The sequence below is a fragment of the Furipterus horrens genome, unplaced genomic scaffold (genome assembly GCF_987537825.1).
Source record: "Furipterus horrens unplaced genomic scaffold, mFurHor1.1.pri manual_scaffold_7, whole genome shotgun sequence".
NCBI classification, from domain to species: Eukaryota; Metazoa; Chordata; class Mammalia; order Chiroptera; family Furipteridae; genus Furipterus; species Furipterus horrens.
Window position 1 is genome coordinate 102979762 of NW_028327177.1, and position 27247 is coordinate 103007008.

At 40.1% G+C, this 27247-nt stretch overlaps 2 protein-coding genes across 3 annotated transcripts in view; one reads left to right on the plus strand and one right to left on the minus strand.

Moving 5' to 3' along the window:
• Nucleotides 1-1875: 1875 nt before the first annotated feature.
• Nucleotides 1876-18054, minus strand: EMC3 (ER membrane protein complex subunit 3). 2 transcript variants are annotated; one of them, XM_090284157.1, is made up of 9 exons: nt 17691-18054; nt 11876-11933; nt 11439-11532; nt 9765-9869; nt 8986-9067; nt 7166-7245; nt 6104-6186; nt 3865-3950; nt 2046-2106 (listed from the first exon to the last, which is right to left on the minus strand). In XM_090284157.1, exons 1-8 carry the CDS (start codon nt 17849-17851, stop codon nt 3867-3869), a joined length of 747 nt encoding a protein of 248 aa, XP_090140283.1. In that variant the 5' UTR covers nt 17852-18054; the 3' UTR covers nt 2046-2106; nt 3865-3866. The 2 variants fall into 2 exon arrangements, with proteins under 2 accessions (XP_090140282.1, XP_090140283.1); XM_090284156.1 differs by lacking the exon at nt 3865-3950 and having other exon boundaries at nt 1876-2106; nt 17691-18052.
• A 39-nt stretch (nt 18055-18093) lies between these two features.
• The window catches only part of FANCD2 (FA complementation group D2), a 74769-nt gene continuing 65615 nt past the window's right edge, over nt 18094-27247 (plus strand). The window contains exons 1-3 of the mRNA XM_090284158.1: nt 18094-18276; nt 20388-20481; nt 26359-26499. Of these exons, the coding sequence (XP_090140284.1) occupies nt 20418-20481; nt 26359-26499 (205 nt within the window). The 5' untranslated portion in view covers nt 18094-18276; nt 20388-20417. The remainder of the gene's footprint in view (nt 18277-20387; nt 20482-26358; nt 26500-27247) is intronic.

The following is a 27247-nucleotide window of genomic DNA, read 5'->3' on the forward strand; positions in this document are numbered from 1 at the left end:
TCCAGGTTGATGGAAATGATAAAACGTTCATTGAATAACCTGGCGAAAATTGAACGCCAAGAAATACACATGATAAGCATCACTCTCTGAACTTGTGTGCTGGTTCTGAGAAGAGCCTGCTAAAGCAAACTTGGCTTTTCCTTTTGACTTGCTGGTGCCAAACACATGGGTACTCACCACTAACATGAAGGGTCAGAAAAGTCTCACATTTTACCCACCCAACTTTGCTACAGGGAAAAAGACACACTGTGTGTTGGGGTGGGGGGTTTGGAGGAGAGGCAGACTGAAATGCTCTGAGGATGACTTGTGGGAAACGGGGTGACATCAATCAATCACCAGTCACTTACTGCATTCCATCCCAATCTTGGTCTTTCTGAATAGTGTAACACACCACTCCCCACTTCTCTGGGGTACAGTGAAACTGAGGACATTTTAACCTGTGGGCTTTTGCTGGTTCTGTCCCCTCTAATTGGGATGCTCTTCTGCACTGAACTATTTCAAGGTCTTCGTCAAACATTAGCTCTCCTGTGAACCCTTGGTCCTTTAATATTTTGTTTAAGCTGCTATTTTAAATGTCTGAGTTTCTTACCTTGGGTCTATGGGTCACTATGAATGGCCTTGGGGAGGGTCTACCAATACCCTGGGGTTACCTGAGAAATTTGTGTCTGTGCCCATGTGTATTACTCTGAAGAAGAGGGTCAGAGCTTTCATCAGATTCTCAAAGAGGGTCTGTGACCCAGAGACTAAGGGCCACCAATTTCTTCTATGTGTCTCTTATGAATTCATTGAGGGCAAGGATCACACTTCTTCACCTTAGACTCTCCGGCACTGTTCCACAATAGACACTGCTAACTATGGTCAAAGGCTGTTCATGACCCACAGAGGCAACATTTTTCCAGGCAAAGAAAACAGGATGGTTTAATTTGTAGAGTTAAGAGTTGTTTGTTCTTGATTACAGCGCTCAACATGCAAATTACATTCCAGTCTTGGTACAGAAATGGCACCCAGACACTTCCCTGGGAGTTAGTCTACACAGAATTATTCCTGGGCAACCCTTAACTATGTGTCTCTGCCAGCAATTGCCCTCTCTCCTTTCATAGTGACACATAAACTCTCTCTCATGCAGAATAACTGGGAAATACGGTCCTTGATTCAACTGAGAAGCCATATACAGTACAGCACCATTGATATGACAATGGATTTGATGTATTCTGAACTTCAGATCAAGACCTCACATTATTTAACCTGTCTTTAATGATCCCAAAGGCACTTGAGAATCCGGCAGTGTCTCACCATCACAGATTTTCACTGGACAGTATTATGAGATAGCGAAGTTTGCTAAGTCTAGTCCTGGCCCTGGGTATTCACTCTGAAAAAAGTTTATTTGAATAAGGTTTTGACCCCTTTGCTCTTTATGTTATTCTGTAGGCTCAAAATGAACAACACAGGGAGCTTCACTTTGTGCTCATTCATGGTTCTTAAAATTTTTTGTAATGAAAATGTATTATTTGTGTAAAGAAAGTTATAAAAATACTAACAAAAAATAAAAGGTAAAATACAGGGTGTTTGGATCCCAAGAAAGCAGGAGTCTACTACAGTTAGAAGTCAGGCTGACTACACATAATAATTGGGTATAATTGACAACACCTTTTCCAAAGACCGTATTTTTGCTAAGTTTTATATATTATCACTAACTTTTTACCCCTTTCTTAGAATTTCATTACTAGAGTCACCAGATGGAAATTTTAGAACATTTTAAAAATAGCTGTTTCTGGGTAAGTCACCCAGGACATACTCCTTTTTCCCCTCCTCTAGTTTCAAACATAAAGGGGAACTGGCTCAGACAAGAATGATCCTTGCTGCATACCCGCCAGCTCATGCATCCTCCTTTTTATTCCAAGAGGCTCCTGCTCAAATGAAAGTTACAAGGTTAAGTGTTACTCCGAGTTTCTGACACCACTAATTCCTGCTTGGTCTTCAAAAAATAGAGGTCTGTAATTCCTTTTTGAACATGCCTTCGAAGTGGAGGTCTTTGGCCATGAGTTCCTCTTCGACATCATCCAGGGCCCACTGGTGATCTGTCAGCTCCAAGGCTTCCCACTCTGTCTGCAAGGGAAAGAACACCAGGGCAGGGAGAGAGAGGCAGAAGGGCTGTTACTAAGAGAAGTGCTGACCTTTTGTGAGCACCTACTCTGGGCCAGGAGCTGGGTTAGGATATTTACATGATTAAATTCATTCAGTCCTATGAGGTAGGTGCTGCCATGCACCCCATCCACCCCCATCCCCAATTTACAGCAAGGGAGACTAAAGCTTAGAAAAATAAAATATTTGTTCAAGGTCACCAGAGCTAGTAACTAATTATATTTCTCAAATAATCTATTAATGCTGAATAGTTTGCCTTTAATTAGTGTTCTTTAAAAATATATTTCATGAAATTTAACATGCAAATACAAATGTTAGTTCATGGTCGTGTTCTTTTAAAAAACCATATTTCACATGGCATAAAATTCACCCTTTAAATATTCAGTACTTTTTAGTATATTCACAAAGACGTGCAACCCTCATCACTAATTTATTCCAGAATACTTTCACCACCAGAAAAAGAAATCCCATGTCAAATAGCAGATACTCTTCTTTATCTCTCTCCCATACCCCTGCAATGACTTTTTTTATATCTTTGGATTCATCTGTTCTGGACATAATATGTGGCATTTTGTTACTGATTTCTTTCAAGGTTCCTCCCTGTTGTAGCATGATTCAATACTCATTCCTTTTGATGGCTGAAAAATATTCCATCGTATACATTCTACTCTCCAGATACTGTATACATATACCAAAATGTTCCATTTTGCTTTTCCGTACATCAGATGATGGACATTTGGATTGTTTATACTTTTTGACTCTTATGACTAGTACTCTGAACATGCTTGTGTAAGTTTTTATGTGGACATATATTTTCACTTCTTTGGGGTATTTACCTAAGCATGAAATTGCTGGGTCATATGGTAACTATTTTTATTTTTTATTTTTAAAAATATTTATTTATTTTTAGAGAGAGGGGACGGGAGGGAGAAAGAGAGTGAGGGAAACATCAATATACAAGAGAAACATTATCAGTTGCCTTTCGCACACCCCCAACTGGGAAGCTGGCCCACAACCCAGGCTTGTGCCCTGACTAAGAATCAAACCTGGAACTGTTCAGTTTGCAGGCTGGTACTAGGTCCACTGAGCCACACTAGCTAGGGCAGTAACTATTTTTAACTTTTTGAAGAAAGGCTAAAAACTGCTTTCCAAAATGGCTTTACCATTACCACCATATACAAGGGTTCCAATTTCTCCACATCCTTGTCAACACTTGTTATTGTCCATCTTTTTCAATATTACTGTCTGAATGAGTGTGAAGTGGTATCTCATTGTGGTTTTGATTTGCATCTCCCTGATGGCTAATGATGTTGGGCACCTTTTCATGAGCTTATTGGGTATTTGTATGTCTTTTAATGCTGAGTTCTAAGAGTTTTCAGAGAGTTTTTTATTTTAAATACTAGACCCTTACCAGATACACAATTTGCAAACACTTTTTCCGATTCTGTGGGTTATCTTTCCACTTTCTTGATGGTGTCCTTTGAAGTACAAAAATTCTCGTTTTGACAAAGTCCCATTTATCCGTTTTTCCTTTTGTTGCATGTACTTTGAACGTGTTATATAATAAGTCAGTGCCTAACCTAAGGTCATAAACATTTACACCTACGTTTTCTTCTAAGGGTTTTATAGGTTAGCCCTTATATATAGGTCTTTGACCCATTTAAAACGTTTTTTAAAAAAATTTTTATTGTGGTAAAAAATATATATATTATTGCCACTTACTTTTAACCACTGTAAGTACAGAATTCAGTGGAATTAATTACATTCACAAGCCCTGGCTGGTGTGGCTCAGTGGACTGAGTGCAGGCCTGTGAAGCAAAAAGTCGTCGGTTCAATTCCCAGTCAGGGCACATGGCTGGGTTGCAGGACAGATCCCCAGTTGGGGGCGCGTGAGAGGCAACTGATTGATATTTCTCTCCCGCATCTATGTTTCTTTCCCTCTCTCTCTCCATTCCTCTCCCTCTCTATAAAAAATAAACAAAAGAGACTTCCGGCCAAGATGGAGGCTGACAGACATGCTGTGCCTCCTTCCACAACTAAGAAAGAATACAACTACCTCACAACTAAAGACAACCAGAAGTTCCAGAAAATCAAGCTGCATGGAAGTCCAACAAAGATATACAAAAGAAATATTCATCCAGACAGGTAGGAAGGGTGGAGAGGACACGGTGTGGTGGCGGCGGCAGGCTGGTGAAAAGTGCAGTCATATGTTTTAAAAAGCTGGGAGGGACACCTGGGGAGCGCTCCCGGTGCCAGACCAGATCACACGGCTCACAGTCAAAGTGCCAGTGCGAGGGAAAAGAAACCCTCATTGCTTCTGACAGTGAAAACCAGTGGGGGTTGGGGCGGAGGAAGAAACTGCTGGTCTCAGCAGAGTCAGCTTGTTTAAATGGGCCTCACCATCCTAGAATGTCCACAGACCCACCCACTCTGGGAATGATGGCTAGAGCAGCAGCTAGAGAGGGGCCAGTCCAGGGCGGAAGTGGGAGAAGTGCCTGGAAAAGCGGCGAGTGCTGAGCAAGTAGCATTGTTACCTTTCACACCCCTCCCTCCAACACAGTGCTACAACATGGTGAAACAGGTTGCCCTGTACTGATGAGTACCTAAGGCTCTGCCCCTTACAATGTAACAGGAGCAACAGCTCTACCTAAGACACAGAGGCAAACAAACACAGGAGCCTGTCAAGATGAGGAGACAGAGAAGTATGGCCCAAAAGAGGGAACGAATCAAGGTTCCAGTGGGAGAACTAAGCAACGAAGAGATAGTCAACCTAACAGACACAGAACTCAAAACACTGGTGATAAAGATGCTCACAGGCTTGACAGATATGCTTGAGTACAGCAAATGCATAAGGGAAGAAGTGCAGGCTATGCTAAATAAAAGGAAGGAAAATCCACACAAAACCAATGGTGGAGGGAAGGAAACCAGAGTTCAAATCAATGATTTGGAGCATAAGGAAGAAAAAACAGTCAACCAGTACAGAATGAGGAAACAAGAATTGAAAAAAATAAGGAGAGGCTTAGGAAACTCTGGGACAACTTTAAACATACCAACATCGGAATCATAGGGGTGCCAGAAGGAGAAGAGGAAGAGCAAGCAATTGAAAGCTTATGTGAGAAAATAATGAAGGAAAACTCCCCATGTTTGGCGAAGGAAATAGACAAACAGGTCCAGGAAGCAGAGAGAGTCCCAAACAAGCTAGACCCAAAAAGGACCACACCAAGACACAGCATAATTAAAATGCCAAAGGTTAAAGCTAAAAAGAGAATCTTAAAAGTAGCAAGAAAAAAGGAGAAGAGTTATCTACAAAGGGGTGCCTGTAAGACTATCAGCTGATTTCTCAAAAGAAGCTTTGAAGGCAAGAAGGGACTGGCAAAAAGAATTCAAGGTGATGAAAAGTAAGAACCTACAACCAAGATTACTCTTATCCAGCAAAGCTATCATTTAGAATGGAAGGGCAGATGAAGTGCTTCCCAGATAAGGTGAAGCTAAAGGAGCTCATCATCACCAAGCTATTATGACATGAAATGTCAAAGGAACTTACTTAAGATAAAGAAGATCAAAACTATGAACATTAAAATGACAACACACTCACGACTATCAACAACTGATTCTAAAAAATAAGAACAAAATCCAACTAAGCAAACCAGAATAGGAACAGAATCATTGGTATGGGGATCATTTGGAGGGTTATCAGCTGAGAGGGGGAAGGACGAGAAATGGGGAAATGGTGCAGGGACTAAGAAGCACAATTGTTAAATACAAAATAGACAGAGGGAAGTTAAAGGGGAGCAAAGGGGAAAAAATGTGATACTGTAACAACATAATCAATAAAATATACTTAAAAACATTTTAAATGATGGAACAATACATACTACGCTCACTTCAAGGAACCCATCTTTAAAGTAACTCCAGTAAACATCTTTTGGAGCTTCAGGTAAGCTGGAAGAAGTGAATGTACCTTGAAAGCTTTGTTGGTGTCTGCGGGCATGGCCATGGCTGCTCCAGTCATCTGCTCCTGCATCATCCGTGATTGGTCAGCGGCTGCAGAGTAAGAGGTACCTACATGAGTGCCAAGGCTCAGCAGCTTGTTTGGCAGGAACAGTCCTTACACAAAACTTACAGATGCTTGGTAGTGAGTTAGAGAACCATGAGACTGATTCACTGACTGCCCCTACCTCACACTGGCTATGTGACCCTGGACAAGTGACTTTACCTCTTCTGAAGAATGGGAATGAAAACAGCAGAAGAAAGATAGCTAAAGGAAGCGCTAAACTTTACTTCAAACTTAAACAACAACAGCCACCAGTTACTGAACAAGTGCTACATGCCAAGTACTTCACTAAGCATTTTACATATTCCACCTTATCCACTCCTAACAACAAACCCTGAAGTTAATTATTAAGGTCACTATTTTACGACAGAGGATTAAGTAACTTGCCTGAGATCCCAGCCATTGAGTAAGACAGCCAGGACAAGTACTGGCAAGAACTCCAGTCCATGAGCTAACTGATCAAATCAGGCCTTTCAGCTTCAGGTTTACAGGCTTACATTGCTGGTGCTGGATCCCTCACTTGTAGGTATCACACTTTAGGGGACTATGTATTGTCCCTGTTATTGCCAGGGAGAATTAAGACCTTCAATCTGGCCCTGGAATTTTTAAGACTGTTTCAGAACACCTCAGAAACTTAAGAATAAGTTTAAAGAATGAAGCACTGTATTTGACTATGCTAACAAATAGCACAGCCCACGTAATTTTTCTGACTATGGCATGATTCATCTATCAGAATATCTGCGTATTATCCTCACCAGAGGATTTTTTTTTTCCCATTGCTTTTAGAGATAAAGGGAGAGAAACACTGATGTGAGAGAGAAGCATTGACTGGTTGCCTCCCATACATGCACTGACCAGGGATTGTGGGATCACACCCACAACCTTTTGGTTACAGGATGATGTTCCAACCAAATGAGCCATACTAGCCAGTTCAGAGTATTTTCTTATTAAATATGATGTGCTCCTTACCATTATCTTGGCCCAAAATCAGAGAGTAAATGCTTCGAAGCCCAAAGACATTGAGGAAGTACCAGGATGCAGAACTCACCCTAAAGCAAAAGTGAAACAATGTAGGTAGTTATTCAGAATTAACATTGTCACACTTTTCTAACACCCAAAGTTGTCCAGAATATGTGAAGAAAACACTGTGGGTAAGCTATATTCATTCATAGCACAATCAAAGAAGAAATACAAGTTGTGAAGGCAGTCTTACAAAGAGTTATAGCTTACTGTAGACAAGCTGCTACTTAAGCTATGTAATAGATTCTGCCTTCAGTAGCAGGAACTGAGCTCACAACTGGTGTGCTTCCATTTAATCAGGGAATGTAAGCTTGCTTAATTTTCTTTTCTACATAATGGTTTTCAGACCTTTTATTTTTATTATAAAAACAATACACTCGCTATAAATAATGAATGCAAACAATACATAAGTACATAAAAGTCCTGAATCCCATTCTCTAGAAGAAATCACAGGTGTTGCTTGGTTTCATATTTACGGGAAAGGATTAGAGATTGCTTTCAGGAAATACTTGCAATGTTAAAGACTGTAGCTACTGAGAAGGCCCTTCCAAGTTTTGAACTTTATCACCAAACCTTTCCTTAGCTTAGATTTCCCACCTTGCCCTCACAAAATAAATATGCTTGAATATAATTAAACCTAAAAGGAATATAAGAAATGATACAAAGACAGAAAGAATCCACACATTGTTCCAATACTTGAACCACACAACAGCAGGGGTCTATTCTGGTTACTCCTTTGAGTTGCAGATAAGTAAATAATGTTGTAGATCTAAATCTAACATTAAGGTAGTTGTATACCTGCCTTCTTGTCTCCTTTCTCCACACAAGCATGTCAGTCACAGATACTGAGAAACGATAAAGTTTTTCTTGCACATAAAGTTTTTGCTTAGCCCAAATGAGTCCAGAAGGTCAAGGTTTAATAGTCATGCTACTCTTAATGACTATAGCTTTTCTCTACTGGAACTGTGCACAGGCAAGACTCTTCCAGCACCTGGTCTGTCCTACCCCTCCCATACAACCAGAGACTGCTTTGCTCACTTCAGGGAAGTTACTGCTGGTGATCAACCCCATTGCTCATTCTTCTCTTCCTCTTGTCTGGCTTCATTTTTAATGCCAGTCTCTGGGAAGCCATACACAAAATAGTCTGGAGAGACCATATGAAGAAGTACCACTAGGTTCCAGATGCTATAGCAGTATTCTAAGAGCTTTTCAGATTTTGGGTTTTATTACTCTGCTATAAAAAATATGAGTAGTAAATAAAACATGAGTGCTGGATTTGGACAAACTTTGTGGTCAAATCTCAATTTCTCCACTTATTTCATAGGGTTGCTATGAGTATAAAAATTATAGATGGAAAACACCTAGCTCAGTGACTGGTACCAATGAAAAAAATTAATGTTATTATTAACAGTAATGTATTTTGGAAAAAATAATATAAACATCCACTACCATTAACTCCAAGGGTATTGCTAAAAGGTTTGCCTGGCCAAAGTTCCTGGCTTATCTTTTAACTTTTTGGTGGTGACTACATCTACCCTTGCACTCCTAAGATCCAAGCATCTAGAGAAAAGAGGTTGACACATTCTGTTCTTTTACAAGATTCTAATAAAGGTTGCCATAATCCACTCGTGTCATTTTGAGTGGCGTTTCAATAAGAAAAACTCCAAAACCTATCCCAATGAAATACGCAAATAGAAAATCATATTCATTAAGAAATACCAGTTTTAGACTTAAACTTGTGTTTTTATTTTATAAAAGATAGTTCTTACCAGGATGCATCCAATGTGAGTAGTTCAATTCCTTGCTGTAGCATGGGCTTAAAACGGAGGGTCAATGGAAATGGGACCTTGGCTGGCAAAGAAAGACGTTCACAATTATGCCTAACTTCTTTGTTTTTATAATAGTTTAACTGTGAATGTATATATTCTTCCCCTGAGGAGGTGGTAACTCTCTACTATACAGTTTGTTGAAAAAATTTCCACAAGGAAATTTCTATTACTTTCCTAAGAAACAAGTCAAATGTCACTCTTCCATGGACACCAGCTAATCTATTGCTTCAGAAGCAGGTACTCAAACTGAGCTCTGATCTAAAATCTCAAAAGAAACTTGTACTATTCTGTTAAACCTAAAGTGGAATATGTATGAACAGAGAACTACATTACTAAGAAGTCAAATTAATTCAAATCAAATCAAAACAACTTATAAACAACAAAAAACTCACCCCGACACTTAAAAAATGAAGTCAAAATAGAAATGGGCTTCCCTTTATCCTGATCAACTAGAATACTAAATTCTTTCAGATACAAACTAGCAAGACTTGTCTGAATCCTTATTAGTAAAAAAGCATCAACATTATGAACTTAGAATCAGTCTGTAGTAAGAGCCATAAAATCATAGCATATTAATTTTTGTTGTTGTTCAGAGGATGTTACTAGTTTTCATTACAAAACATAGGACCGATGATGTTAGTACTTTGATTTCTTTGAATGGGGAGAAGGGAAAGGAGCACAGATGAAATAAACCTCGAGTCTTGTTGGTGGTAACTTACTTGTGACAAAGCCTGAAAATGTCATGTTGATCCATCCACCAATAAGAATCATAGGAAGAACATTTGTTACATTGCCTTTCATCATGTCTGTGAGCATAGTGGGATCTAAGACAAAAACACAAGAGACCACTACATTTTACCACTGTTGGCAGATACTTCCTCCTGATTTTCTGTAAATTTTTAATTGACTTGAGAATTAAAGTAATCTGAGCCCACTTTCTAAACACTTTTATCTGTTGAGGGTCTTTGCATCTTTTTATTTACACACACATACACACACAAACACATAGTAGCTTCTCTCTATATATACACAATAGAGGGATACTATGCTTACTATCCTGCTTAATTCAAAAAAATTAATATATTGTGAATTCTATTTCCACATTGGAATAATATCTCTATCATTATTTTTAATGTCTGCTCAGGAATCCACAGTGCGGTCAGTCATCACCATTCACCATTGGGTAGAACTACAGATTGTTTCTTTTTTTTTTTTTTTTTGCCAACAAACAAAGCTGCCAACAACTACCTTATACATAAGTCTGCACATTTTTATAAGTGTTTCAGTGTTCTGAAAACTGGACTGACACTGTAGGATTATCCTTCAACAACATTGAGAGAGCCTAACTTCCCATGACCTTGCCAGTAGCAGCTTTGGTCAAGCTTTATAATCTTTGCCAATTTAATGGGATAAAAAAGATATCTGTTTTTTAAAAATATATATTTTATTTATTAGAGAGATGGGGGTGGGAGAAAGAGAGGGAGAGACACATCAATATGTGAGAAAAACATCGATTGTTTGCCTCTTGCACACCCCCAACGGGGGACCTGGCCCGCAACCCAGACATGTGCCCTGACGGGAATCGAATAACAAACCTTTCGGTCTATAGGCTGGTGCTCAATACACTGAGCCACACCAGCCAGGGCGACATCTGGTTTTAATTTGCATTTCATAAATTTTAGTGAGGTCAAGTATCTTTTCATACATTTATTGGTCTTTTGTTTCCTGTAGGTTTTCTAAAAGACTTATTAAAATAAATTCTAGTCTTTCTATCTGGGTTTAAAAATAACTGGTTATTTCACCTAAAGAAATGGGTACTAAAATGAGAAGACAGTCAACACGGAACAATAAATTTTGTTTTACTTTAAAAGATGCTGTATTTTTCACATGACTGAGATCAGTGGAAATAAGAAATCTGTTAAGAGCAAAAATTGTAGGATGGGTGAAGCAATCATGTCTGACAAATAAATAGCAGGTCTGGGGAAGTAGTGAGGGCTCCTCCTCATTCCAACAGAAGCTGGGTGGCCATCTGTCAGTAACAGGAGCCAGCACTGGTGGGAGCCCCAGCTTTTCCAACTGTGCTCCATAGAGCCCTGGGTCCTGAGGAACTGAAAAGGGGAGAGACCCAGAGGAAATGGCTCTAGTCTCCTCAATCCCTTAGCCAAGTGCTCTTTTTTTTAAAATCCACTTTATATATTGGGGTTCCCAGAAGATTTATTTGAAAAAGAGAACTCCACTTCCATAAATCCCTTTACTAGATGATACCTAAGGTCCCTTAGATTACTATCTTCTACAATTTAACATTTAAATCAAATAACATTCTTCCAATCCCCCTCATCTCCCCACTCATGTTAAAAATCTTCCTTAAAGATGAGAGAAGGGAATAAACATACCAGTCATAGGAGAAGGAGGCACTACCTTCCTTTTAGTTTTTTTGAAAAATCCATCCTCTGGGTTGTTGAAGTAATATTTTCGTGTCAGGAAAGACTAGTAGAAAAAAAGAGCTTTTTAAATCTTAAAACTGTTATAACAAATTGCAAATAGCAAATTGTCAAATTATTCCCCAGAGGTTTAGTCAGAAGGCCCTTGGAATATGCTGTTACACTAAGAGCTGGCAGCCTACTTGGCAGCTGAGCTGACACTTTAGCTGAGTCACATTTAAAAGCAATTTCCTAAGAAGGGCGAGGTCACAATGACAGCAAACACCACCAGGGCACAGCTTAATTCCTGACTTGCCAACCTTCAGTTTTCCCCAAAGAGGCCCTTATAAAACATTCAGATATCTACTGCCCTCACCAGTGAATCGTGGGGCTTTTAATAAAAGATGTACCTGTTTGGGAATGTATTTTCCATTTTCCCTGAGGACTCTGCTTCGAATTAGGACTTGACTGAAAAATACAACCAAGACAATGAGATTTTAAAAAGCGAAACACTAGAAGAAAATGAGAGAATAAAGTAGAAGACCTAGTTAAACACAAGAGAGGGCCTATTTGGCAACAGTCCTGTGTGGAAACTTTTCAAACTACAAGTATCCTTAAAACCAATCTGATATAGTTAATCCCCAAATCAGGTTTTCAAAAGCATTTTTCAGAAGTGACTGTGTTCCTGGACAAGGATTTCTGAGAGACACATTTGGAACACTCAGCTTTCTCTTACTTTATGAACTAAGAAGGAACTTTCTCTGAGTGAAAAGAGTAGCCGTTGAATGCTACTCAGATGAACTGGGGGCAGGAGGAGGGAGGAAGAGTGAGGACTGAAGAAGGAACTTTTTAAGCCCCACAGAGAAATTAGTACAGGACCTGACAGGATTGTTATTTGACAGACAACAAATAGAAATTCCACCCAGTATTCAGACTATTAGTAAGCTCTCAATAAACATTTATTAAATTAATAAATTATTTGGTGATATTTGAACATAACTGATTATTGAAGATAACACAGTGCAATACCACAGGCACTAAGATACAGATAGCCAATAGAACAGTGATCAAAATACTAATTTTTTTCTAGGTTTTCAAAAGTTAATGGGGGGGGGCCTCCTTAGGTTAATGGAAATCCTTCTTGAAAAGTGGAAAAAAGATCATAGACAGAAATGAATACAAGAAAACTGCTTGGTTTAGTCTCTACTCTTCAGTGTAAACCATGTTCTTTAAGCAGTCAGTCAGTACTCTTAGGGTCCCCTTGTCATCTGATGCATGTTCTAGCCTTCTCCATATACTGGGAATTCTCTAGTGCCCCTCTCCTTCACCAGATTCTACCCTATTATGACTTAACACTTTCTTCAAGCTCCACCTTTTCCATGAAACTCTTTCCAATGCCTGGTGTCCTCATGGAATTCTTTGGTCATCCTCCTCCTGCCCTGCATTATACCATAGAGTTGACTGCTCCATACACAGGCTTACAGAGCTGACATGTAATAGGCTGTGTTCTCTGGGAGCTAGTCTAAAGCTATTCAAGGTGTGGCCTATGTACCAATGCTGGTCTGTGATAAGTACAGACACTGAGCATAAAGGTTTAGAAATGTTTATAGTAATTTGACATTTTCACAACATCCAAATATGTGGTCTCATATTTTATAAAAGCATCTGTCTGTGAGAGACTGGAGATAAAAACTAAAAAAATGGTCCTTTATCAAGACAGTTAAAGTAGTACTGGGTCTAGAATAATGGGTAAAAATTTAAGGCCTGGAGATAGGTTCAAATTCTGGCTCTGTCATGTATTAGCTATATAATCTTGGGTGAGATTCCTTATGCCTCCATTCATATTCTGTGCAGTAACATATTTATCCTCATTGAACAAATACTGCTTGAGCTTCTAAGAGCCACGTACATGTTAGGTGATATAAACAAGTGGTCAAAAAGCAAATAACTCATGAAAGTTAAAGTCTAGTTGGGGGAGAAAGACATTAATCAAATAACCACAGGAATAAATGTGAAATTCACTTGTTATATCCTATGAGGAAGAGATGGGTGATATAATGGGAGTGTATAACAGGAGTATTTGACCGAGTCTGAGAAGGCAAGGTCTTGGAGAAAGCTTTTCTGAGGATGTATGATGAAGCTGGAATCTTAAGGATATGCAAAGATTACCTTGGCAAAGCTCTGGAGGGAACAGCATGGGCAAAAGCCCTGTGGCTGTAATAAGCACTATGTCTGTGAAGACAGATCTAAGTAAAGGCCATATGGCTGGAAGAAAGTGAACTACAGAAAATGTGGTGAAAACGAGACTTGAGAGTTAAGCAAGTGCCAGGCTACACAAGGCCCACTGTCTTTTCTTATTAATTGTGGCAAAAAACACATAACATAAAGTTTATTATCTAAACCATATTTAAGCACATGGTTCAGTACTGTTAAGCATATTTACATTGCTGTAAAACAGAACTCCAGAACTTTTTCATCTTGCAGTACTGAAACTCTATACCTATTGAACAATAACTCCCTTTTTCTCCCTCTCCCAGCCCCCCATAACTACCATTCTACTTCCTTTTTCTATGAATTTGACTACTTTAGATACCTCATGTAAGTGGAAGCATAGTTACTATCTTTTTGTGCCTGGTTTGTTTCACTTAGCATAATGACCTTAAGTTTTATCTATGTTATAGCGTGTGACTATATAGGATTTCCTTCCTTTTTAAGGGTCCCATTGTATTTTAATCTTTATCTTCAGAGCAAAGGGGGAGGAAAGGGAATCCCTGTTGCTGGAAATGTATATTGGTACAGCCATTATAGAAAATGACATGGAGGTTCCCCCAAAAATTAAAAATAGAACTACCATATGATTCAACAATTCCACTGCTGGGTATATATCTGGAAGAAACAAAATTACTATCTTGAAGAGGTATCTATACTCCTATGCTCACTGCAGCATTATTCACAATAGCCAAGACATGAAAACCACCTAAGAGTCCATTGACAGATGAATGGATGAAGATGATGTGGTGTGTATGTTTGTGTGTGTGTGCATATATATATATTGTTTTATCACTTGGACTGTAATTTCTGAGTGGAATCTGACTTTGTCTTGTTTTGTACCCCATACCATACAGCACAGTGCAAGGCACATGGTAGGTAATCAATACAAATTTGTTCACTGAAAATAACCCAGGACTTCAACAGGCACTGTGATCCAAAGAAATTCAGCTAGATCTCCTATATGCTGCCAAGCAATTGTGTAGATCTGGGATTGAGAACTGTGACCTTGAGGCATTTGAATCCTGAATCAAGTAAGCTTAAATTATCCTGTATATTCTAAATACTCAGTTTTTCAGAGATGTATTCTCTGAGATCTACAAATTCTACGAGAAATTTTTAATTTTGTACTTTCATTCCATTACTATCTAAAAATAAGTCCTTGCCCTAACTGGTTGGTTGGGTGTCCTCCTGCAAACCAAAAGGTTCCCAGTTCATTTCCCAGCCAGGCAACATGCCTGGGTTGTGGGTTTGGTCCCTGGTTAGGACGAGTGCAAGAGGCAACTGATTGATGTTTGTCTCTCACATCAACGTTTCTCTTCCTCTCTTTCTCCCTTCGTTCACCTCTATAAAAATAATTTACATATTTTAAATAAATAAGTAAATAGTTCTTGTACTGGTTATAAAAACAAAGCTTCTCTTTACAGTGGCAGTGTGCAACTGAAAGATATTTTCCTAAAATAAAATTTTCGTTTTTTCAAAAAATTAATCTTTATTGTATTTTTTTCCATTACAATTTAGTGCACCTATACCGCCCAAAACTTTAGTTTTTAAGGTTAGTATTTCTCAAACTGGAGTTCCATATTCTTAAAGAGCTGGGATTTGTTTTTTGGTTTTTTCCTTTCCAAAGAGTCAGTATACCCTTCAAGCTTGAGAACTAGTTTTTATATACATTCCATCCCTAAATATGGTCTATTATATTTTATTTATGTATTTTTCAGATCTGGTTTAGTACATTTTAGAAAAACTTGAATAAGTTTTGAGGCACAAAAAAAGTTAAGTTATGAAACCAAATGTCCCATTTTGTGATCATTCAGGTTACTGGAAAACATCTTTGCCTTGGACTTTCGCCAGTTCAGAATCACGTGGTCAACATTCTACTCAAGTTCAAATAATGACTTGGTGGGGTACGGTCACACTATGTCAGAGCTGGCATGATCCAATCACCTCACTTAAAGGTTGGAGCAACTGTGACCAGAAATGTTGAGTTTCCTTTCACGCAGCAGTTCCTCATGTAGGTGGTACTGCCCTCTAGGGGGCCTTACGGAAATCTGTGGAAATTTTCTGAGTGTCAAAATGATGGGATGGAGAGAAACAGCACACAACTAAGTATCTATCCCTCAGTGTTGGGGACTGATGTACAATACTTTTTTGTGGCATAAGTTTCAGAATTGATCAAAACCTACTTCCTGTAGATAACCTTAGAAAGTCAGTTCACCACAGAAAGCTATAGAAAGATGTGAAGTAGAGAGAGCTCGGACTGTCAGCATTTTATATATTGACACCAATACATTGTTCTCATTTTACCCTCAAATTATCACTGAGATAGATAATCCTAAACCCATTTTTACATTTGAAGAAAAGGGATCCTGGAAAAGTGAAGTAACTGTCCCAAAATGACCAAAATAGTAAGATATTGTGTCTGTACTTGCACCCAGGTCAGTCTCACTCCCAAGTTAAATTCTCTTGACTACAATTCCTGTCACAATTTTTGCTCCTGGTTCACTATGTGATTTTAGAGTGATGATTCTGAATGATATTAGATCCAAAGCTCCTTATAACTCAAAACGAAATTCATAGTTGATGCACTCTACACAAGACATTAAAAAAAAAAAGGCAGCATAATGCTCTAGTGTAACAATCAGGAGAAATAAAAGGAAAATAATTTTTTTTATCCTCCCTTGAGAACATGCTTATTGATTTTAGAAAGAGGGGAAGGGAGAGACAGAGGGAGAGAAACATCAAAAGAGCTCCAGATTTGGGAACCAGAAGACGTGGTATTACGTCCTAAATGTCACCATGTGTGACCATGGAACCTCTAAAGCCTTAGTTTACATAAAATGGGACAGCAGCTACCTCACAGAGTTCCTTTAAATTTTAAATATCTTAATAAATATAAGTGCTTAATAGTGCCTGGAATAAAATAAATGCTTAATAAATGTTGGTTTATTTATTATTATTCTCAGCATAATTGGGAAGCACAACAGAAAATGACAGCAGTCCTTCCCAAACTTCAATCACTCTCTTTCCATGGTTATTATTTTTATCTTATTCACCTAGCACTTGTACTAATAAAAACTTAATCTTCTTTATGTATCAATTTTCTACTTACATAAATTTTAAAAGAAATCTTGAAATTATCAGCTAACATAAAACCAGTATTAATTGCCAAAAATAGAAAGTAACTGTTTACATAAATACAATAAAAACAAAATAAAATTATTAAATTTTAGCTAGATACTGTTGTCTGTGGCAAGCTCTGAAAGTTTTGAGCCTGAGGCTTGCTCTTTGTTAAAAAGGGAGATTAATAAATGCTAGGGAAGTGTTAAAGACATAATAACATTTACTGAGGTAATCTTTGAAAATAATCAGAACAATTGACTTAAAATGTTTTTTATTTTAAAATGGAGGGGGCACACGTCTAGGCACCACCTAAAATCATCTCAACTTACGTCTCTTCATAGATAAATACTGTAATGAAGCACATGAGAAAGAAGTTGCCTCCATTCCAGTAGGAGACATGATAACTACAACCCTTCACATCTCTATGGTAGTTTTATGTTTGCCAAGCATTGGTTACTTGGTACCTCAGCTGACCACCACTGTAGTTTGGTGAAACGAGTATAATCAAACCCACTGTATCTATAGTTCATAGATAAGCCCACCGAGGGTGGCGACTAGCCTAACAGTATTAACAGCAACATTTTTTTGAGCACTTAATGGTCCCAGCTAAAGGTTTTATAGACATCATCTAAAATTTAATCCCCACTCCTGCTCTATGAGGCATATATCATTATCACCTCCATTTGACAGGTGAAGAAAGTGAAACAGAGGTAATTCAGCCCAGGTCACCCAGCCAGTGGGAAAGCGATGTTGAACCAGTAAACTGATAGAACCCTGCACTTTCTTGCCCAAGGTCACGGGGGAGCGAGGTCGCCGGTTCCGGAGGTTGCTGACCTGTCGGAGACTTGTTCCTGGGTGAGTTTCTTGTCGCTCTGTAGCAGGATGGACACGTAGTGGCGGATCATGCCGACGAAGAAGGTGATGATAACGATGGGCAGGACCACCCAGAGGCGGATGTTGGAGTCCAGCAGCAGCTCCGGCCCCGCCATCTTCATGGAGCGCCGGCACCCGGCCAGGTGTAGCTGGGGTTCGCTTACCCCGGGTGCCCGGGCTGCCCCTTAAGTTCGCCTCCGAGCCTTCTCACACCCTCAGTCTGCCTGGCCCGGGAAGCTACCACAGCCTCAGCCCTGGCGCGCAGCCCCCAGCCGAACAACCCGGCCGCTCACCTCCGGCGCGGAAGTTTGAAGTCACGGCGCGGCGCGGCTCGGTGACGTCAAGGGGGCGTCGACCGGGCGGGAAAGTTGAAGAGGGCTGGCGACGGTTCGTCGGCGGGAGAGTGGAGCGGCGTTTGTCGACCGTCTAGGCCCCGCTCTCCTGAGGCCTGGCCTGTAGGCCCCGGCCGAGCTCGTCCTTTCCCTACGAGGTTCCGCGCCTTGAACCTCGGATTCCTCATACGAACTATCGTGGGATAGACTCTCAGGTATCTCCCATCGTGGTTAAAATGACGAAATAAGAGGGGCTTTTATCCTTAACACCTACCCAAATGGCTTGGACCGGGTAGCCGTCCCCGTCTTCCTGTCTTTTAGGCTTCTCTGTAAACCAGAAGGTAGAATACGATTAAGGGTGTGTCCTGAAGTCAGCGGGCCCTGACTTGACTTCTCCGCCTGTAAAGTGGCCGATACTAATTATAACTATTAAACGAGGCAACGAATCGAGAAAACGCTTAACATGGTGTCTGGTGCATAGGAAATGTTAACTCCTATTGGTATCCATTATTATAATTAAGAATAAGTATAGGTGGTAGTTACGAGGGGAGATTCTGGAGCCAGACTGCCTGAGTTAGAATCCCAGCTCTTCAACTGATTGTGAGAATAATAATGATACCTGCCTCAAGAAGTTTTGTGAGGAATAACTGAAGTAAAATAGTTCTTGTTAGCTGTTACGTTTTACCTGAAGTAAAATAGTTCTTGTTAGCTGTTACGTTTTACCTGAAGTAAAATAGTTCTTGTTAGCTGTTACGTTTTACCTGCCTGCCAGCCATTCTCATTTAGCAAGTATTCTCAGAAATTTTTATGTGTGCCAGATACTGTGCTGGGCACACGGGATACTGCGATAAATGAGACTGGGTTCCTCTTCTCAAGGAGCCCCACAGGTGAGTGTGATGTCCTAGATACACTCAGTGGAGCAGGGAAGCTGGAGTAACAAACTTCCTTGGGGATAGGAATATTTTTTCAAGGAAGATGACATTTGATTGAGTCTTTAAGGATGAGCAGTAGTTTCAAGGAAGATAAGAATATTTGGGGTGAAAAGAATGCTTTATGCAAAAGCACTAAGACCAGGAAGTTTCTGGTTTACAAGATAGACTAGAAGGCCCTTTGATTGGGTTCAGGCACTCCCTGCCTCTGCAGTCTCATTTCTGAGTTTACAGGGTCCTTCCTGTTTCAGTGTTGAGTTTTTCTTTGCCTGGACTAGTCTCCTCATACCTCTTCTACTGGCTAACTACTATTTCAACACTCAGGTCCCGCTTAAAATCCTTCTCTCAAAGAGATTATCCTTGAGAAATTGTAATTACTTTTTTTCATCACCCCTACCCCAACGAGACTAAATTTCCGTGTAAGCCCTCATAGCTCCCTTTGCTTTTCTTTTGTAGCACACAGCTGTACAGTCGTGTGTTTAATCATGGGATGCATTCTGAGAAATGGGTTGTCAGGCAATTTCATCAGAGTGTACATACACGTACCCAGATGGTATAGCCTCTTGCTTCTAGGCTACAAGCCTGTATAGCATATTACTGTGCAACACAGCATGAGATTAAATCAAGCAGAAGAGAAAGCGATGTAATTACTTGATGAACACCAGATGTCTGAGGTTGCTGCTGTGGACTCAGCTGTTTTATAGCAAACCAAAAAAGGTCTACTAATAAGTAGAAAGGGTATACTATAAACCAGTAGCATAGTTGCTTGTTATCAAGTGTTATGTGCTATACATAATGTATGCGTTGTACTTTTATCTGACTGGCAGCACTACAAATGTGAATAATGTGTTGCACTAGGACATTACAACGGCTATTATGTCACCAGGTGACAGGAATTTTTAAGCTCCATTATAATCTTATGGGACCACTGTGGTGTATGTGGTTCATTATCTGAAACATCCTATGTGGATCATGACTGCAGTTAAATAACTATCTCAAGACTACTTGTTACTATATTGTAAACTCCCTGAGGTCAGGCATCATGTCTGGTTCATAATTGTAACCCCAACACCTAGCACAGGCCCTAATGTGTAGTATTGGATTATTACATTAAAGTAGAGAGATAGTCTGGGGCTAGAAGATGAAGGATCTTGAATGTCAAAGAACTATGGATTTTAATCCTTTAGCAAGAGGGAAGTGACTAACAAAGGTAACTATGTAAACAAGTCTTGAAAGCAAGGGAGTATTAACCAGATACAGGAGTTGACATTTTCTCAACACCTGGATTTAGATAGCATTAAATTTGAGAACTACAGAGTATTTTTTTTTTAAGCTATAGCTTTAACTTCTCAATTTAGATTTGACAGGGTAACAGCTGTTCTCTGATTTTGTTGTAGAAACTTATTTAACTGCAGAAAACTGTTCAAATGGTTTCCAAAAGAAGACTGTCAAAATCTGAGGATAAACAGAACGTGACAGAAGATGCCTCTAGTAAGTATCTACTTACTTGTCGCGTTATTTCCTGCAGCAAGTATATGTGGCAGCATTTCACCTTTTTTTTTTTTTCTAGTTCATCTTCTTCACCCTCTGGCAAACCAATGATTCTTATGTTGGGCCTTTTATAGCTGTCCCAGAGGTTTCTGATCCTCTCCTCATTTTCCTTGCTTCCCGTTTTTTCTCTCTGCACTGGTTGACTGTTTGTTCCTTCTTTGTGTTCTGGTTTGTTGATTTGAACTCTGGATTTTATTTCCTCACCATCTGTTTCGTATGTGGTTTTGTTCCTTTCAGTATGAGTGTTTTTCGATTCTTTCTCATCTTTTTCCAGATCTTTTGTTAATTCTGTAAGCCACCTGATAACAATGGCCCTGAACTGAGCCTCTGACAGGTTTCTTATTTGTTCATCTGTCAGATTCTTCATCTGTTGCCTGGTGAGCTGCGCCACCGGGATTTCTATAGTTGTCTGCCTCATTTTGACAAATGCGTTTTGTTTTCCTGGGCCGGCTATAGGGGGGCAGTGCCTGTGTACTCGTCACAATCCAGCGACCGGCACCGATCCACAACCTTTCTCGCCAGCACTTTGTCGTCACTGCCCAGCGACCAGTGGCGATCCGCAACCTATTTTGCAGCCCTGTGGCGCTTTGTGTGGGGGCGGGGGTCCAAGATGGATTCACACAGTTATTCCGCTATGAGACCGGGATCCGTCCTCCTGCCCCCTGGGCCTCACTGTTCGAGGCGATGTGGTGGCTGCTTCTCCCAGCGTTGGGGTCGCGAGCCACCGGGGTTTGACTGCAGCCGGGATTGTCCTCCCTGCCGCTGGGATTGTTCTCCCTGCCGCTGTCCCTGGTGCGATTGCAAACAGCACTGCCCACTTTCGCTCTTCCTACCTGCCCAAAGGGCACCGCTGGTTTATAACTTCATACATTGGGCTTCCGTGTAGTTTTATTTTCTGGAATTTGTAGTTATCTTTTGTTTTGAAGTAGTTGTATTCCTCTCTAGTTGTAGAGGGAGGCCAAGCATGTCCGTCTAAGCCTCCGTCTTGGCCGGAAGTGTCAGCATTTCACCTTTTCTTATGGCTGAATATATATATTCCACATCATCTTTATCCCATCTTAATGGAATACAACTAAGAAAAGACGAAATACTGCATTTGTGACAACATGGATGAATTTTGAGAGTATCATGCTAAGAGAAATAAGTCAGGTGGAACAGCACAAGAACCGTATGATTTCATTCATATGTGGGATATAAAACAGAAAGCAACAAATGAACAAACAAAACCCGTAGACAAAAAATATAGAGGTTGTCAAAAGGGGAGTGGGGGAGTTTGAAGAATGTAAAAGGGGTCAAATATATGGTGATGGAAGGAGACCTGACTTTGGATGGTGAGCACACAATGCAGTATACAGATGATGTTTTATAGAATTGTATACTTGAAACTTACATACTCTTTATTAACCAATGTCATCCCAATAAATTTAACAAAATTTAAAAAAATGTGTGGGGTGCTTAAAGATAAACGAAGTTCCTACTTTGAAATGCTGGGACTCATCTAGGCTTAATGGAGAGACCACACAATCTATATCAGGAGATTTGGGATTGAGTTTCTGTCTCTGATTCCGTCTATTACTTTGGGCACATGCCTGCAGTTTCTGAGTGTTAATATCCACATCCATAAAAGGAGTTAGTATAATAGAGCTCATCTATTATACGTTATCTAGGTGCTGGAACACAGAGATACAACATAGTCCCTATACTTAAAAAAAAAAAGGCAACTTACAGTTCTCTTTCCTTCCTTAAAAAAATTATGGTCTAGATAAATGCTATGAAAGTGATATATAAAAGAAAGGCATCATATCAAAGCAAGCAAACCAGAGGCAAAGAAACAGTGCACACTCTGTTCTTATGAGAATGTGGTTGACAGAGGCCCTAAGAGTTCTGACAAGAAGTTGACAGTCTTTTGCATTTATTGCACTCATCTCTCCTAAGGCAGTTCTAACTTGTTGTATCATTAAGGGAGAAGAGTAGATAATCATTTAACTTTAAGTATCTGTTTGTTTTGGTTTGTTAATAATGTTTTATTACTTGTTGGATACACGCTTTGGGATGAAACCATTCCAAGCTTTGTATTTAGATATCATGCAAGAGTACCTGCCCCATTCTTTGTCCCCTACATCTAGGTAATTGGTTCTCAAATTTGAGGTGCATCAGGATGATTACCTGGAGAGATTGTTAAAAATTTAGACTCCCAGGCCCCAACTTGGAAATTTTGATTCCATAAGCCTGGGATATGCTGTAAGAGTACACTTTTATTTATTTTTAAAAGTATATTTTATTATGCTATTACAGTTGTCCTAATTTTTCCCTTGTTGCCCCCCCCACCCGGTATACCCCTTCCCTTCAGCAATCCCACCCCCCCTAGTTTATGTCCATGGGTTGCGTACATAAGCTCTTTGACTTCACCCTTTCCCACTTCACTCCCAATCATCCCCTGTCCACTTTGCACCAATCGATCATGCTTCTTAATCCCTTCACCATATCCCCACCTCTCCCTCTCCCCGCTCCCAGCTGATAACCCTCCAAATTATCCCCATACCTATGATTCTGTTCCTATTCTGGTTTGCTTAGTTGGATTTTGTTTTTATTTTTTAGATTCAGTTGTTGATAGTTGTGAGTTTTTGTCATTTTAGTGTTCATAGTTTTGATCTTTTTTTTCTTAAGTAACTCCCTTTGACATTTTATATAATAATGGCTTGGTGATGATGAACTCCTTTAGCTTTGCCTTGTCTGGAAAGCACTTCATCAACCCTTCCATTCCAAATGATAGCCTTGCTGCAGAGTAGTCCCGGTTGCAGGTTGCCTCTCATCACATTGAATACTGCTTGCTAGTCCCTTCCTGCCTGCAAAGTGTCCTCTGAGAAATCAGCTGATAGTCCTATAGGCACCCCCTGTAGGCAACTCTCCGCCTCTCTCTTGCTGCCCCCAGGACTCTGTCTTTATCTTTCACCTTTGGCATCTCAATCATGATGCATCCTGGTGTGGTCCCCTCTGGGTCCAGCTCACCCAGGACCCTCCATGCTTCCTAGACCTGTATGTCCATCTCCTTCTCAAAATTTGGGAAGTTTCCCTCACTTTTTTCAATTCTTGCTTCCTCATTCTGCACTGGTTGACTGTTTTTTTCTTCCTTATGTTCCAAATCATTGATTTGAACCCCAGTTTCCTTCCCTTCACCATTGGTTTTGTGAGGATTTTCCTTCGTTTTACTTAGCATAGCTTTCACTTTTTCTCTTATGCGTTTGCCATACTCAAGCATATCTGTCAAGCCTTGAGCATCTTTATTACCAATGTTTGGAATTCTGTGTCTGTTAGGTTGTCTATCTCCTCATCTGTTAGGTTGGCTATCTTCTTGTCACTTAGTTCTCCCACTGGAACCTTGATCCGTTCCTCCTTTTGGACCATACTTCTGTATCTCCTTATTCTGACAGGCTCTTGTGTTTGTTTGCCTCCGCGTCTGAGGTAGAGCTGTTGCTCCTGTTACGTTGTAAGGGGCGGAGCTTTAGGGATAAGGGGCGGAGCCTTAGGGATTTGTCAGTACAGGGCGACCTCTTTCACCACGTGGTGGCGCTGTGTGTGGGGGAGGGGTCCGAGAAGAAACAATGTCACCTGCCCAGCACTCCCCCCTTTTCCAGGTACCTCTCCCACTTCCGCACCAGACTGATACCCCTCTAGCTGCTGCTCTGGCCATCATGCCCAGAGTGGGTGGGTCTGTAGACGTTCTTGGACCGTGAGGGCCCTTTAAACAAGTGGACTCTTCTGAGAGACCAGCAGTTTCTGCTTCCACCCCAACCCCCACTGTTCTGTACAGTCAGAAGCAATGAGGCTTGATTTTCCATGGTGCTGAGACCGTGAGCTGCTAGGTCCAGTGAGGAGCTGGGAACACTCCCCAGGTGTCCCTCCTGACTTTAAAATGTGTGACTGCACTTTCTGTTGGCCTGCTGCTGCTGCTGCTGCTGCTGCCACCATCACCACCACCATACGGTGTCCTCTCGTCCCAGCACCACCCCTCCTACCTGCCTGGATGAGTATTTCTTCTTTATATCTTTGTTTGCTGAACTTCCATGTAGTTTGATTTTCTGGAACTTCTGGTTGTTTCTAGTTTTGAGGTAGTTGTATTCCTTCTTAGTTGTAGAGGGAGATGCAGCGTGTCTGTCTACGCCTCCATCTTGGCCAGAAGTCAAGTTTAAAATGCCTTTGGCATTTTAATTATGATGTGTTTTGATGTGGTCCTCTTTGGGTCTAGCTTATTTGGGGCTTTCTGTGCTTCCTGGACTCTTATGTCTATTTCCTTTGTCAGATTAGGGAAGTTTTCTGTCGTTTTTTCAAATAAGTTTTCAATTGCTTGCTCTTCCTCCTCTCCTTCTGGCATCCCTATGATTCGGATATTGGCACTTTTGAAGATGTCCTATGGTCTTATACTATCGTTGTTTTCTTTCTTTTTAATTTTTGTTTATTTCTTTTCTGGTTGAATGTTTATTTCTTTCTTTTGTTCCAAATAGTTGATTTGAATCTGGCTTCCTTCTCTTCACTGTTGTTTCTCTGTGGATTTTTCTTTATTTCACTTAGTGTAACCTTCATTTCTTCCTTTATACTGTTGCTGTACTCAGTGAGTTCTCTGAGCATCCTAATCACCAGTGATTGGTTGGATATCTCTGTTTCATTTAGTTCTTTTTCTGGGTTTTTTTTCTGTCCTTTCATTTGATCCATATTTCTTTGTTGCCTCAGTTTGGCAGCCTCCCTGTGTTTGTTTCTGTGTGTTAGGTAGAGCTGCTTTGACTCCCTATCTTAGCACACCTGTTAAGTTGTATGGGGTTGGAGCCATAGTTGCTCAATAGGGCAGGAGAACACCACTTAGTGGCTCTGTTGGGGGAGGGGTGGGCTTGGAGAGGGGACAATGCCGCTGTGTGGCTTCTGGAGGTTTGCCCAGCACTTGCCCTGTGTCCAGTCACTTCACCCACTTCCTGTATGTGACTGGTGTGCTTCCAGCTGTTGTCCTGGTGGTGAATGCCATGGCGGGTTTGCATACGTTCTAAGTCCATGTGAGCTCTTGAAATGAGCCACTGAGAAATCAGAAGTTTCTTCTGCCCCAACCCCCACTGGTTTTTACAGCCAGAGGTTATGGGACTTTATCTTCTGGGCAGTGGAATCCTGGACTGTGCAGTCTGGCCTGGGGCTTGGATCACTCACTCCCAAGGTATTCCTCCCGATTTTTATTCACCACATGCGACTGTGGGACCTCCCATTCCATCGCCATCTCTCCATTCCTCCTACCCATCTGGATGAATGTGGCTTCTTTAAATCCTTGGTTGTCGGACTTCTATATAGTTTGATTTTTTGGCAGTTCTGATTGTTTTTTATTTTGGGGTTAGTTGTACATAATTCTTTTGATTGCATGAGGAGGTGACGTGTGTCTACCTTTGCCTCCAACTTTACCAGAAATTCAGAATATGCTTTTAATAAACTTCCCAGAGATTCTAAGCAATAGTTTGCAGACAACAGCTTAAGGGACCCTGGCTGCTTTAGAATTTGGGTGGAAACATTTCATGGTTACTCTTGTTAGAAATGGCACATTTTGCATTCTTCAAATGAAAATTCAATAGGTGAAAACAATTTTACTTATTGATTATTTTGTTTTTTCATTTGGAAGCCACTATTGTTGACCATCGTTAGAAAAAAATCTTAACTACATCATTAATTCCGGTACAATTCTTCAGGAAACTATCAACTTTCCTATTAAGTTTATTATTCAAGAGTTTACATTTTTATCTTTGCTTTACTATTTGTCACAGTATTGAAAATCTTATCTATTTTCAGATACCAGGAAGCAACCACTTTCCAAAAAGACAAAGAAATCTCATATTTATAATGAAATTGAAGAAAACGACAGTGCCTTTGTAAAACTTCTTAAGACATCTGGAATTATTTTTAAAAGAGGAGAGAGTCAGAATCAGCTAGGTGATATTTTAATCTCTTTTCCTGGGTATAATGAATCATAGATTTTCTAAATCGAAAGATAATGAAGACTAGAAATGGGAGCACCATCTATCTGACTTGAGACAAGGATGAAATTGAAATTGATTTTTAGAGAATATTGTTATAGTCTTTGGTCCTGATAAATACACGTTAAGTAAAGTACTTCTAACACCCCACCCTTTTTAAGAAAAATGTTATATACTAGTATTGCTTTGTGTTTTCTTGTGAAAAAATTAATACCCAGAGAACAATTAGATCTGTGTCAGAATAATTTTAGGAGAAAATATATAAAGCCATATAAGGCATCTATAAGGGCCTACTTTGGGGACATAGATTGTTTCTAAGGTTATGACATGTCTTTTTTAGAATACTTAGTAGTTGTCCTTTGTCAACGCTAAATTTGGTTTAGAAGATTTGGTTCTGAATTGTGTTGTAAATCCCTTTATTCATTTTGAAACTGGAAAAACCAGTGTTTGTGCTGCCTGTCATTTACCAGACCCAATAAGGGATTGGATCTTTATGGGAGCTTTATTCAGATGGTCAGCGATCTGAGAAGACAGCAGGTTTGTACCCTAACAGACTGTCCTAAATTCCATTATAAATGGACCCTTTTTATAGAAGAAGAAAAGTGTAGAGAAGGGGTTTGGAATTCAGGGAAAAGGTTAATCAGATAAAAGCTTCAGCATTCTTCCATCTGTGTCCTGGGCTGTGGTCACCCTGGAGTACAATG